Genomic DNA, 15,215 nt, shown 5'->3' on the forward strand with positions numbered 1-15,215 from the left:
CCTTTGTACATCTGTGTTGTGTTTCATGATTCTGTGGGAATCCCCTTGTAAGTTGGGTTAGCACTTTACAACTTGTAATCTGGATGATTATAGTGAAATTCCATCATTGTTGTGATGGAGACTGGATGTAGGCTGCACTGCACTTAGCAGCTGAACCAGGATATATCTGAGTGTAATCTTCTCTCTCTCTTCCTACTTCAATTCTGTTTTTACTGTTCAGATGAAAAATAAAAAATGTCTCGTGTCAAGTGACGAGACAAAATGAAAATGTCTCGTGACTAGGAACGAGCTAAAAACAGAAAAGTTTTCTCTATTAGCAAGTGAAAAGGGAGCTAAGATTCAACTCCCCATTCTCTTAGCCATTGAAACCATCAAGAAGCAATGAGTATGAAAAAAGAGGATAAATTATGTATTATTATTCAATTTATACCTATTAAAGATAATTAATTTTACTATTGAAATCATATAGTATCCTGTATAAAAGTAAAGAATAAGATAATATAAAAAGTATAGAGTAATCTAAAAAAAATGCCATAAAAGTGAGAAGAAAAATAAAAAAGTTCTAAGTTACAATAATGAGACATGAGGAGTAGAAGTCAAAGGATTAAAAAATAATTTAAACTCTGTTTTAATATATTATAACAATTCAATTTTTTTTTAAATAGTTATACTAGGAATGTAAATAGATATTTCAAAATGAGAGATATATATTTAAGTATACACGTATTTATGTTGTTTTTTATTATTTATGACAGTTAAAGTGATTGTTATAGTTACAGTTGTAATCTTTCATCATTTAATATATAACTATATTATTCTTAATTACATTTAAAAGCTAATATTACAATTGTTAAATGATCAAAACATACAAAATATAATTATAAAATTTTAATTATCCTTATTAATGCAAATAACACTAATGCATCACATAATAAATGGATTAAAAGGATTGATAAGTATTTTAATTAGAAATAAAATGATTAAAAGGTAATTTTGCTACTTAACCTGATATATATCAATTATGGTAAAGAGATTTAAACTGACGTGACATCATACTAAAAACTTAAGAAATTAAGAATGAATATGAAGACTACTTTTAATTTTGTTTTAATATATTATTAATAGATAAATTCTATATAAATTACTTTGTTGAAAGAGACCTTATCGAAGATATATATCTTCTATCTTACACATCAAATACTTTCTAATTTTCTATTTTGAACTATCTTTTTTTTATGATTTAAACACATTTTAAAATATTTATAATGACAAGATCCAAAAGTAATATAGTTGAGAAAGGGATTATAATCCATATAAAGATTTTTAACTAATATATATATAAGTCAACCTTAATATGACCGAGGATGCAAACCAATCTTTCATGAAAACAAAGGAATGCAACAGGAAAAGTTTCTAAATTAAATAACAAAAGAAAAAGGCTCAATAAGGTAGAATAGAGTCATAACTTGCCTTGTAAGAGGAGAGATAGAGAGGGGTTTTTGGACAGAGAACTTAGCAATTGGAGAACTATGCATCTTCAAATAGGAAAGCCTACACATTCATTTATGGTGGCTACTCCAATAAAAATTTAATAATTGTCATCATGTGAAGATATATCATTTTGACCATTGGATGATAGATTTTAGGGCTTGATTTTATTTGAAATAAAAGTAACTTGTTACTTTTATTTAAAATGTTGCAAAATAAATAAATTACACTTTTTAAACAAGGATCATCATGAGAAGATGTTTTTGGCATCTTCATGGGAGTAGCTGCCTTCATTTATATATACTTTAATGGACTATACAGGGAAATCCTTTGCGCTTCTAATAAGCAAGAAATGTCCCTAGCTTATAGTTCATATATCTCTTTAACCATTTTTGCACATACTTTGATGGAAATCACGTGTATCCTTTTATTAAAGCTAATTCTGTTTGAGTATTAGAAATTGAAACATTCTTAAGTACACCATACAAATTAAAGACCAATTCTTCGTCAAAAATTGATCTATTATGGCAAACATTTAAAAGGAAAAAGACAGAAAATACAATTTTAAAGAAAAAAGAAACTAAGCAACATTAAAAGCTTTAATTTTGAAGAAAAGGGTGCTTCAACTCTGTAGGTGGTTGGATTTGGTAATTTTGAGATATTCATGGAGTTCCTTCTACTAACTTGGCCATATAGGAAGAACCAACTTGGGTTCGTCTAATAATTAGGTCACTTGTTCGCTTAATTAAGTGTCGAGGTTCGAATTTTTTTATCTTGTGTATACAATATTCTGTTAGTCAGCGACAAACCATTAATTAAATGAAGTTTTGATCCAAAACCTTGACCATAGGAAGTATGTTAAGTCATTGATTCCAAATATCAAAGTTCATATCATAACAGAATCGACTTCATGTATATTGCTAATTAACTTTTCCAAGCACCCTGATAGGATTCTGAATCCATCATCCAAAATAAATGAAAAACAGAGAAAGTTGTAAAATGGCACCCTAATTCTCCAATCAGCATTCAAGATGCAACTCATACTCGAAAATTCAAGAACTAACCATCAGTTTGGATAGTGTATTTGTTGAAGGCTATACAAGTAATAATGATGATGAACTAATTTGTAAATAAAGAATGTTTTTTGTACTATTTTTGTGTACATCTCTCTTATATACTTTCTATTTTTGATAATTAAAGTGATTAATAAAAAATAAGAAAACATAAAATAAAATTTGTTTTCATATCATAAAATAAAATATGCATATAAAAAATAATGCAAACATCATTTTTCAATATAAATAAGATAGGTCTGTGCGAGTAGAATCCATACTTCGTAGATGCTTCTTATTTGTATGTTTTGTAATACTAGTTTTGATTAATTAATTATTGCTGTATTAGGAAAACTTGTTTGAGTAGTTACTTGATAGTTCAAGCTTGATACGGTTGCTCGGAGTATTCCATATATAAATAAAGTATTAAAGTTACAACTGCTGCTTTAAAATTCAAGCTTGTTCGATAATTCAAGCTTCTATTATTTTTCGGTTGGTGGTGTTGCGAATTATTTTCGTCCAACCATTACTATTGTTGTTCCTAATTGTGTTATATGTTGTATCACACACACTTGAACTTTCTTTAATTTCGACAACATCATGATTCTTCTGAAGACAATAATGAGATTTAGCACTCGTTTCTAACTATAGGAAAGTGGAGCATAAGTTCAAGGATCTATATATCTAAGGAATTGTCTTATATATATAATATTGAGTAAAGTATCGTTTTTGTTCCAACGTCTGGCTAAGTCTCAAAGTTGTTCCTAACGTTTCAATCATCTTATTTAATTCCTTAAGGTTTCAAAATTGACTCAATGTTGTCCTGCTATTAGGATATGTTAACAGAATTGACGGCGGGACAAAATTGAGACGATTTTGAAATGTTATGAACTTAAATAGGACGAAAATGATACATAGAAATAAATTTTAATTTTATCTTTCAATAATATCAATTTTTTACTGTACATAGTATTCAATTATTTTTTAATCAAATTTAAATAAATTACACTTAATCACATTATTTTCATTTTAAATTAATTTATTTTTTATAATTTTACACTTAAAGTAATGTAATTTTTTTATAAATAAATAAATTTTACACTTTCATTCTAAATAAATAATGTAATGTGATTAGAATGAAAGTGTAAAATTATAAAAAAAAAATTATAAGTAATATGATTAAGTAATGAAAGTAAAATTACATTATTTAGAATGAAAGTATAAAATTTATTTATTTATAAAAAAAATTACATTACTTTAAGTGTAAAATAATAAAAAATTAATTTATTTAAAATGAAAATATAAAATTATAAAAAAATATAAATAATGTGATTAAGTAATGAAAGTAAAATTACATTATTTAAAATGAAAGTGTAAAATTTATTTATTTATAAAAAAATTACATTATTTTAAGAGTAAAATTATAAAAAAATTAATTTATTTAGAATGAAAGTAATGTGTTTAACTGTAATTTACTTAGATGTGATTAAAAAATAATTGAATACTATGTACAGTAAAAAATTGATATTATTGAAGAATAAAATTAAAATTTATTTATATGTATCGTTTTTGTCCCCCACATTTTCGTCCTATTTAAGTCCTTAACGTTTCAAAATCGTCTCAATTTTGTCTGGCCATCAATTCTGTTAACAGATCCCTAATGACAGAACAATATTGAGTCAATTTTGAAACGTTATAGACTTAAATAGGACGATTAAAACGTTAGGGATAACTTTGGGACTTACCCCAAATGTTAGGGATAAAAACGATACTTTACTCTATAATATTTCTTCACTTTAAGACCATCCATGTTAAATCATTAAAAAAGAAATACTTAAATGCGAAAACGTTGATCTTCTTCAACCAAAATTTTATGTATCTCAAGTCTCAACTAAATCACAACTCTTTTTATTGGAAAAAAGTTACATAGGCGGCTTTGATATGTTAAGGACCAAAATTTCAAAGTCACTATTTATATTTGACTGTGACACTTATTAAACCTTAAAATCCAAATAAAATTGTTTTTTTAATTTTATTCTCATTTAATTCTAAATTAAAAATAATTATAACTTATTAAATTCAGTATTTATGACAATAAATAAAATTATCGTTATATAAATCATTTAATGTGAAATAACATAATTTGTAATTATAACTAATATATATATATTTTGTCCATAAATAAATTAAAAAATTAATAATTTTCCAGCACAACCTACTCTTACCGAGTTGCATTTATTAATATATAGTATTAACTCTCTAGCTATGTATGTGAGACTAAATGTTTTTATAAATTTCTTTGAAAATTTTACGGAGCAGAGTGTTTCCCTGTTGGTTTGATGCTATATGATGTTCATGTCGATATTTTCTCAGCTAGCACTGCATGCTGCTGCGTTGAATTTTTCCATATTTAAGAGTGGACTTATTGTAAAATAATGCAGCTTCTTTCAAACTTTTGCAAGTGGAATTACTTTATACTTTGAAGCATTTGAAGATTGTATAGAAAGATGGCTGACTAAAAATCTTCGTTAAATTCAAAACAAAACGAGCATGATACTTAGCTTTACTTTTTAAAAAATTACAAATAAAAAAACAACATGCATACTTTATAATCTCTCTTATCTTAATTATTATAGAATTTAAACATTTGCACTGTCTGATTCCGTCTTATCCTATTTTATTCTATATAAAACTAGACTGCTATTTATGATAGTAAAAATCTATATCATAATCTATTCTACAGAATATTCCCTTGCTTCTACCTGTTCTTATAACTTTTTAGATAAAGAATGGCTTTATTTTCTTTTATATATATACCGAAATGGATACACCTAGACCCTAATACCAATTTGTTCCGACCAAAAGAAAAATCAGCCTCGCTCAGAACCCATCCCAATAGTTCAGGTTGTGTTTGGTTTTAACTTTTAAGAATAGGACAAGACACTATAAATAAAACACAAAAAAATAAAATTACAAAAATTAATATTTTTATATTTTATTTGGTGATAAATTAAAATAAATTATAAAAATTTAAGTTATTTTATTTTTTTGTTTAAAATTTTTTTAAAAAAAATATAATAATAAAATTTATAATTATAAAAAACTAATAAGAATAATAAAAAATAAGTTATATTCTTGATTAGTGTGTCTGTATCTTTTTTATTAGAATAAATATAAAATATACTAATTCAGTATTTTTAAACACAATATTTTTATCTATATTCTATCTATTAAATATAATTTTATATTTCTAACTCTTGTATCTATAAACAAACACGGCCAGAAAATGAGCCGAATGAATAGCCGTTGATTCAGATTGTATTGCCATGAGTACATAATAAAAGTCTTCTCAATATTTAATAGGACATTTATAGTTGTATGTACAAAAGGGACCTACTATGCAAACTTGGCTGGCTTAATAATAATGTTTGTCTACCAAACATCTCTACAATTAAATTTCAAAGTGATTTGATTTTACTATTTTAGAATTTTCGTGTCCCGGTAAAAAAGGAGTAAAATTACTTACTACTCTACGTGAGTTTTTAAAAGAATGAAAAAAAAATATATCATTTGATTATTGATGATAATCGGTAGTTAAGAAAATGGAGGTTGAATTTTAGTCTTTTTTTTACTGAATATTAATTTCTGAACTTTCAAGAAATTTCTGAAAATATTTCTGCCTTTTGTCTCATGTCTAGTTGAGAGACATTTTTGTTTTGTCTCGTGCCGAGTTGTTGAGAGACATTTTTGTTTTGTCTCGTGCCGAGTTGAGAGATATTTTTATTTTTATCTCCTGATAAACAAAAACAGAGAAAGGAATAAGGAAGAAGAATTAACACCAGATATTTCCTGATTCAGCCACTAGGTGCAATGTGGCCTACATCCAGTCTCCATCACAACAATGATAGAATTTCACTATGTTTTCCATAACATTACAAACACCAATTTCTCCTTAGGAACTATCCATTCCTATCTGGGACAAATCCAGATTCTACACCCAATCTAAACTTGACTAGGACTCAAAACCTAGCTTTCAACCGCAAAGTATTAACCAACTTGTAAGAGAATCCCCACAGGATTATAACACACAACAGAAAGATGTACAAAGAAACTCTGAGACATCTATGACTTTTTCTCTAATATTGATCACTGTCTTTTTCCTCTCATTGACTTTTTCTTACAAATCTCACCATATTTGTCTTTTTTCACCATGAGACTCAGACAGACAATACTAAGAAAAAAAACTAAATGAAACTCATTGAAGGAGAAGAACTCAGGAAGTTCGGGTAGCTATGAGAACTCTTCGCTTTTCACTTTCTCTCTTTGATCTCAACCCTTGGTCGTTCACTCTTAATATAGAAGGGGAAGCTTCCAAAGTTGAAACCGGTTGAACCAAGTAACTTCTTCTCCAACCCAGAGTAGCAGGGGTTCGAACATAGAGAAGAGAGAAAAAACCGAAACAAAACCAACATGCATGTATCTCTCTCAACCCTTTTCATCAAGCTCCTTCATTCTGAGCCCTTGATCTTGACTTTGGCTCCAAAAAAGAACTCTGACCCTTGATGATCCTCTGACCCAGGAGTGCTTCCTTCCTTCCATTTTTGCTTCTTCATATCCGTAGCTCCAGAGGCTATCTTCTTTCTTTGATGAACAAAAGCGGAAATGAACTTTTGCAACTGAGATATTCCTCTCTAATAAAGGCGGATCCTTTCTTTTCTTGGTATAGAAAATCTTAAAGCTCTTCTTTAAGATCTTGTTTTCAATGGCAAAAATCTTGCAACGCCTTATTTCGGATCTTCCTTTTTCATAGACTTTCTTCATCCTAGCCTTTTCTTCTTCTATAGTTTCACTGTTACTTTCTCTGATAACTTGTTTTTCTTTTCTTCTTCTGATTGAAGTGGCCGAATAACAAAGAAGAGAGAGGAGAGAAAAGAGACAAAACTTTTAATGTTCAATTAAATAAAATTGAATTGTGAGTTTTTATTACTATACATGCATTCAATTGAAATAAAATTTAAATTCCATTAACCATATGAATTAGGTAACTGAACCAAACTTTTGTTCTTTCCTTTCTTTGTTGTTCCAATTTGGACCAAGACTTTGTTGGCCTGCAAAAAAAATTATCTTGGGCTGTGCACATGTTTCTGAGCCTAATTAGCTTTGCTATCACATTAAACAATTGAGTCACTTAGAATGAAATTTTCTTATCCAAGGCCGATAATTATTCGGGCTTAAAATATCTTTGGCCCATTAATGAAAATCTACACACTAAACAAACACATCAGTCAACCAATTTGAAGCAAATAATAATTTTTTAATTAATAATGTTTGATCATCATAATAATTTAAGTTTTTTAAATTCAACAGTTATTTTTTTAAACAAAACTCACTTTTTATGAATATAACATTAATTTTATACTTTTTTTTTTGAAAAAAAGAAAGCTCAACACTATAACACTACAAATGAAACGTAAGAAGATAACAAATAGGACCAGCATAATATAAATAAAGAAAAAATCAACCAATACAAAGAACACTAATAGTTATCACCTTGTTATTTTTAGTATTGCCATCAACAATTAAAATGATCCACACCTAACTACTCTTTATAATTCATAAAGGACAGATGGATAATTTCGTTGACCCTTTTTTTTTTATTCTAAAAAATTCTTTTATCTCTTTCTAACTAAATATTTCAAATAATCGCATAAAAACACACCATCTGTCTCTTGCGTTCCTCCTTGCTAGTGTTCCTTTATTAGTGTTTTATTTATTTGTGGTTAAAAACAATAGTTTTTTAATTTTTTTCTTTTAAATCAATAAGAATAAAGAAAGCTGACTGCTGTTTGACCTAACAAATAATCTAGCCAACTGCAAATTTATTATGAAATGTACTAATGTTTGGTCTAGGAGGAGTGAGTTATTAGCTTCAACTACTTGAGAAGAAAAATCAGTCCATGCACTTATTACAATAAGTTTTATTTGGGTAGGTTTCTGACACACATCTTGAAAGCATCCGCAAGACACCAAAAGTGAGTTTGGTATTCGTTTTTATTTTTACTATATTTATTGCGGGTCAAAGTGTTCACAACATGAATGCTGATCATGTTTTCAATCAATTGTTCTATTTATCTGTCTATATAATAATTTTTACCTGATCTAAAATTGGTTATGTATAGTTTGACTTTGTCTATTTTTGCATTTCTCACATACGTATTAATATAGCATGCAACTAAAAGTTCAATTCTAATTCAGCATAAAAAGCTCAATTCTTATCGATTTTTAGTTAATCTGTATAAAACAAAAGCTCATGAGGATTACTCAGTTGCAAGTTGCAACTCTAATATTGAATAATCCAAATGTTCAAACAGCTATAGAGAGGACCTCCAAATGAAAAAGATATCAACATACTGCGAAAATTACTGATGTGAGACAAATTAAAGTAACAATACAAGAACAATAATTTCTTTGTTTTGTCTGAGCACGAAGACAATAATTATAGGAGACGTGAAAATATCTGTTAAGAATAAATGGTAGAAATTAAAAGATGGTCCACTGACTTTTCTTGGAGTTTTTTTCAACACCGACACCATTTTGCATTACAAGACAGTTCCTATTCACAATTCATTTGTTTCCTACAGCCGTTTCCACTCGTCAAAGCAAAACCAATCTCTCATCTTTATCTTCCTTTCTTCCTTTGTTGCATTTCTGAAAATGGCTGAGACCTTGCTTGAAATTGTGCTGAAGAACTTGGCCACTTTGGTCCAGGGTGAATTTGCAGCCTTTTTTGGAATCAGGGAAAAGGCTGAAGAGCTAACACTCACTTTAGAATTGATCAAAGCTGTTCTTGATGATGCTGAGGAGAAACAATGGTCAAATCGTCCTCTCAAGGTGTGGCTGCAGCAGCTTAAGCATGCAATGTACGTGATGGATGATATCCTTGATCAGTTGTCTACTCAATCCTCTCAACCTGGGTGCTTCTCATCTTTGAATCCAAAGAACATGATTCATCGGCGTGAGCTTGGGAAGAAGTTAAATAAGATGATAGGGAGGTTGGATCGAATTGCTCAACGTAGGAGCAACTTTGATCTTAGACCAGTTGTGAGGAAAAGGTCAAGTGAACTCCAAACTAGCTCAACTATCGCCGTTCCTCAAGTGTACGGACGAGATGAAGATAAAAAGAGAGTTGTGGACTTTCTTCTTAGCTCATCACAAAGCTCTGAGTCTCTTTCCGTCTATGCCATTGTTGGATTAGGTGGTCTTGGGAAAACAACACTTGTTCAGATGGTCTACAACGATCAGCAAGTAGGTAACAATTTTGATTTGAAGATTTGGGTGTGTGTTTCTGAGGATTTTACTAGGGAGACTATTTTGCGTTCCATTCTAAAAGCTATGGAAGTGGACAAGTCTGACTTCATGAATTTAGAAGAAATGGAGAAAAAAGTGAAAGTGTTGCTACAAAGTAAAAGGTATTTGTTGGTTTTAGATGATGTCTGGAAAAGAAGCCAAGAAATGGAATTGGGATTAACCCAAGACAAATGGGATAAGTTAAGATCTGTATTGTCTTGTGGATCTAAAGGGTCCTCCATTTTAGTATCCACTCGCGATGAGGATGTTGCAACAATTATGGGAGCATGCCAAGCTCATCATTTGGACCGTCTATCCGATGATGCTTGTTGGTCGTTGTTTAAACTGCGCGCATTTGGAGCTGACAAAGAAGAGCGTGCAGAGCTTGTTGCAATAGGCAAGAAGATCGTCAAGAAATGCGGAGGATCACCTCTTGCAGCACTGGCTTTAGGAGCTGTAATGCACTCAAGAAGTACAAAAAAAGAATGGCTTGAAGTTCAGAAAAGTGAGCTTTGGAGTTTACCAGATGAGAATGATATTATGCCTGTCTTGAGATTAAGCTACTCTTGTTTAACACCAACTCTAAAGCAGTGTTTTGCTTTCTGTGCCGTATTTCCCAAAGATACAGAAATCGACAAGCAAGAATTGATTTATCTTTGGATGGCTAATGGATTTATTTCATCAAGGCCAAACTTGGAGGTAGAGGAGGTTGGCAACATGGTTTGGAAAGAATTATACCAAAAATCATTGTTCCAAGATGTGAAGAGTGATGATTTTTCTGGCAAGATTTATTTCAAGATGCATGATTTAGTCCATGATCTTGCTCAATCAATTTCAGAGCATGAGTATATATGCTTGGAAGAACAAAACCTTAATGATTCTTCAAGAAACCCCCATCATATTGTTTTTCACGGCATTGATAAAGAACAATTCAAGAAGAGAGCCTTTGAAAAAGCTGAATCCTTGCGGACATTGTATCAACTGGATTCAGATCCATTTCCCTTCAATTCTAGATTGGTTCCAACAAATCATTCTCTTCGGGTTTTGTGCATATATCCTACAAAGATACCATCATTTGGGAGTTTAAGTTGCTTGAGGTATTTGGAACTTCGTGATTTGGATATAAAGAGCTTGCCTGCTAGTATTTGCAATTTGCATAGATTGGAAATCTTGAAACTAATACAGTTGCCTTATCTTAGCCGTCTACCGAAACACTTGACGAGGATGCAAAATCTCCGACATCTTGTCATTGATCCTTGTTATTCACTATCTGAAATGTGTCCAGACATTAAAAAACTGTGTGAATTGAGAACGCTAAGTAAATACATTGTGAAATGCAAGAAAGGGCATAGTTTGAAAGAGTTACGTCATTTGAATCTGGGAGGAAAGCTAATCATCGAAGGCCTAGGAAACATTGGGAGTATATCTGAAGATGAACATGCCAACTTGAAGGGTAAACAAGATCTTCGAGAACTAACCTTGTCATGGTCCAAAAGTGGTGATAAGACGAAGTTGAGAGTGGGAGCAGAAGAAGTACTTGAAGCGCTTCAACCTCACTCCACACTCGAACTGTTGACGATAGAATACTATGAGGGATTAGATTGGCCAACTTGGATGGGAAACAACAATTTAGTTTCTCTTCGACTTGTGTATTGTGGAAAGTGCAAGCGTCTTCCTCCAGTGGGAAAACTTCCAAATCTGAAGAAGCTTGTTGTGCAAAGTGGCATGAAGGATGTGCAGTACATTCAGAAAGATGAAAGTTATGATGGTGGTGAAGCAATGCCATTCCCAGCTTTGGAGGAATTGTATTTGTCCTACTTGCCAAACGTGGAGAGGTTGATGGAACGGGAAACAAAACACATGTTGTCGAAGATTGCCCTAAACTGCAATTGCCATGCCTTCCAAGTGTTAAGCACCTTACTATTTGGAATTGTAGCAATGAGCAAGTGAAGTCAATCTCTAATCTCAACAGTCTTAACCAACTTCGTCTTTATAAAAGTGATGAAGTGTCGTGCTTCCCAGAAGGAATCATGAACAACATGACCTCTCTTGCAACTCTGGAAATAAAATATTTCAGAGAATTGAAGGAACTGCCATCTGACATCACAAAACTCACTGCTTTGTCTCATCTAACCATCTTTGACTGTGAAAAGCTGGAGTGTTTACCAGAACAGGGTTTCGAAGGGTTATCTTCACTTCAACGATTGTCAATTAACAAGTGTACGAGTTTGGGATCCTTGCCTGATGGTGTCCGGCACTTAACTTCACTTCAATATTTGAGTATTGTTGGCTGCCGAAAGTTGAAAGAGCGGTGTAAGAAAGGAACAGGGGAGGATTGGCACAAGATAGAACATGTTCCTCGTGTAGATAACTGGTAATCATTGTATGTATTTATTGTATTCTTAGTTTATACACTGCTTATTCATTATTTTCTTTTCATTTTGTTGTGTATTTGCATAATCATAGTTTCAATATCTTGTATTGTATTTTATCTTCATTTTTACTGCTCTTTCAAATTACAGAACCAAAAAAAAAATCTTGTATTTACTTTTCAATTTTCAGGATATGGAAAGGATGTGAAACTCGCTGCAAGTTCTCCGTTGGAATTTTTAAGTTATTAGTTTAAAATACGCAGGATTTTAATTTTTTATATGGCAGTAGATTTTAAATTTGATGATGGGCTTTTATCCAATTTCAAGTTTCAACTTATATATTCATTTATCTTTTAGCCATTAGCCACAAAAATGAGTATCTATTATCTTAGCAAAAATAAATGATCAAATCATAGAAATTGAAATTGGCCCCTTTAGTAGTTCTTAATTTGTGTCCTTCATTGATCTTATGCTAATTTGTTTTTTTATGGAAGACTTCAAAAATAATGATTTTTTAATTTCAAATTTTCAATTATTATTACTCGCTAATTGTCCATATTATTCTTGATGCTTCGTATATAATCCAATTCCTACTATAATTAAGTCAGTAACAAGTCAAGTCATTCTTAGCATGTACAAATGGAATTACAAGTCATTCACAGCACTGCAATATATAAATGTTCTCTTCAATTTTATAATTTCTTTTTTTTTTATTCTATCCATTGAAGCAACAACTGAGTTGTCTTTTTTTTTATGCATATTAACACTATGGTTTATTAATAATACAAGATAATCACTTCTTTTAAATCTGGAATTTTAACAAGCTAGGGATATTTTGATTAATTTTTCTTATCCTACCAAACAAAGAAATTCAAGCCATTGGTAGCTCTATAATACTAGTAGAGATGGGAGGACTACTATTTAGTATTTAATTTAAACACAATACTTCATATTTAAATAAAATATACAATAAATTTATTTCACGTACATATTTTATATATAAAAAATTTAGACATATTACATACTAACGCATGATTAAGAACATTTACTTTCTAATTTTTAGTCAAAAGATTAAGGATCAATTGTGCAGTTAATTAACAAGTAATTTTAAAGATATGAGAATAAACATGCTCTCAAAAACTCAAACTTTATTCTTTTAATTTTTAATTTATTATTATTCTTCAATTTAGTGTTGTTTTGTGAAGAAATCAGAGTTAGGAAAAGTACTCCGACACATACAAGTTCTTTTGGCATACAAATCATATAAGTCACTTACATAATACGTGCGTTCCTCCTCTTTCTCTTCTTTTTTTTTCTCCTTTTTCTTTGTGTTTTTCCTCATTTTTCTTCGCGTGTTCCATTTTCATCATCGTTTTTTTTATTACTATTGTTGTTGCTGCATTTTTTCCCTCATCCTCTCTCTATTGATTTTGCAATATTATGTATTTTTTTCTTTGTTTAATTTTTTCCTCCAAAAAAGAATTATGAGAATATGAAATAAGAAGATGAAGAAGAAGAATCAGCAGAAGACGAGGAGGAGAAAGAGGAAGATTTTTAAATTATGCAAAACTTATTAGTACACATATACCGAAAATTCTTAAATAATACACTCGAATATTTTCATGTTACACCCAAATTTGATACAAATTATTCGTATCCATCGATAACATGCGTTTATATAGCAAATATGGTGGTGTTCTTATTGTAAAAGTGGCACAAGACAGCAACGGAAATATCCTTCAAAACTTTTAACAAATTTTTATTATTTTGAGATTCTCAAAAATTATTTCGAGTAAAAAGATTAAACTTTATGTCGTTAATTTGTAGTCAAATTTTTAATATGTATATTAAATAAATAAATTTTTAATAAATTTTAGTATAAAATAATTATATTTTGAAAAATATTATTAATGTGAAATTTTTTTTAAAATAATAGAAGAACAAATATGATACACGAATGTAATTTTTTAAGGTTTCTAAAAAGTAAATTTTAAAAAATTACTATTTATAAATTAAAATTAATTGCTAAAATCAACTATTATGTATAGATATATATTACTGTTGAGTTAAGAAATTAACTAAATTAATTAGTGATGACAAACATTAGTTTTGGGCAAAATAAATAATTAGTGTTGATTAATTATATTTACTTATTACTAGTTGTTTATTCTTGCAGGCCAAAATTTCATTAGCCCAAATGGAATAAAACATAATCAGCAAGGATGTTGGGTTGAAAGCAAAAAATCAGAAGCCCAAGAAAAAGCAAAAGAAAGAAGTCAAAGAAATCAAAACGGGTTGTTTAATAGAAATCCAATCCAAACCCGTATCCATCCCACAAAACTTCTCTTGTAAGATTGAAGTCTTCTCTTTTTCAATGTGCAACGTTCCTCTCCTCTCTGACCAAGTCGAATCAGCCTCAGAAAAGTAAGAAAGAGAAAGAGAGAGAGAGAGAGCTTCTTCACCAAGCTAGTCACCAAAGAAGCAAGAAAGAGAAATTAAGCTTGAAAGGCAGAAGTCATCTCAACAAATCCAAACCAAATCAAGCTTAGGTTATAGGTAAATCATTTCCTCATACATGCAACTTGGTTTCATCTCTTCTTTCCAACTCTCTGCACTATCCGAAATGGGATACAAGGGAAAGAGTATTTCTGTTCTTCTCTGCTGTGTATCTACGGTCTTAAACATGACTTGAGGACCAAGTTGGTTTTCAAGGGCTCAGATCAAGTTGACCTTTAGAAGATTTCTCTGGTGGCTGTTTTATGGCTTTCGGTCAAGATGAGGAAGTCAGAGGGAAAGTTTCTTCTCTAAGGATTAAGGTGAAAAAGTGAATCTGTGGGTTGGTGAAGCTCAAGGCTCAAGGTGTTGACCTTGGAAGAAGAACCAAGCAACTTGCAAGGAGATAAAAGAAGCTTGTTGTTCATTCAGAAAGTAAGGAGAGAAAACCATATTGTGAGAA

The 15,215-nt window shown here is 30.4% G+C and overlaps 1 protein-coding gene across 2 annotated transcripts; it reads left to right on the forward strand.

The window, feature by feature from the left end:
• Nucleotides 1–9,146: 9,146 nt before the first annotated feature.
• On the forward strand, nucleotides 9,147–12,725 carry LOC130951200 (putative disease resistance protein RGA1). Of its 2 annotated transcripts, none has more exons than XM_057879834.1 (2): nucleotides 9,147–12,270; nucleotides 12,450–12,725. In XM_057879834.1, the coding sequence occupies exon 1, from the start codon at nucleotides 9,255–9,257 to the stop codon at nucleotides 11,835–11,837; it is 2,583 nt and encodes an 860-aa protein (XP_057735817.1). In that variant the 5' UTR covers nucleotides 9,147–9,254; the 3' UTR covers nucleotides 11,838–12,270; nucleotides 12,450–12,725. The 2 variants fall into 2 exon arrangements, with proteins under 2 accessions (XP_057735817.1, XP_057735818.1); XM_057879835.1 differs by having other exon boundaries at nucleotides 9,147–12,261.
• The last annotated feature ends 2,490 nt before the right edge of the window (nucleotides 12,726–15,215 follow it).

Source organism: Arachis stenosperma, chromosome 9 (genome assembly GCF_014773155.1).
Source record: "Arachis stenosperma cultivar V10309 chromosome 9, arast.V10309.gnm1.PFL2, whole genome shotgun sequence".
NCBI classification, from domain to species: Eukaryota; Viridiplantae; Streptophyta; class Magnoliopsida; order Fabales; family Fabaceae; genus Arachis; species Arachis stenosperma.

Excerpts from the sequence above, each read along its gene's own strand:
- LOC130951200 (XM_057879834.1), top strand. The coding sequence starts at position 9,255 with ATGGCTGAGACCTTGCTTGAAATTGTGCTGAAGAACTTGGCCACTTTG.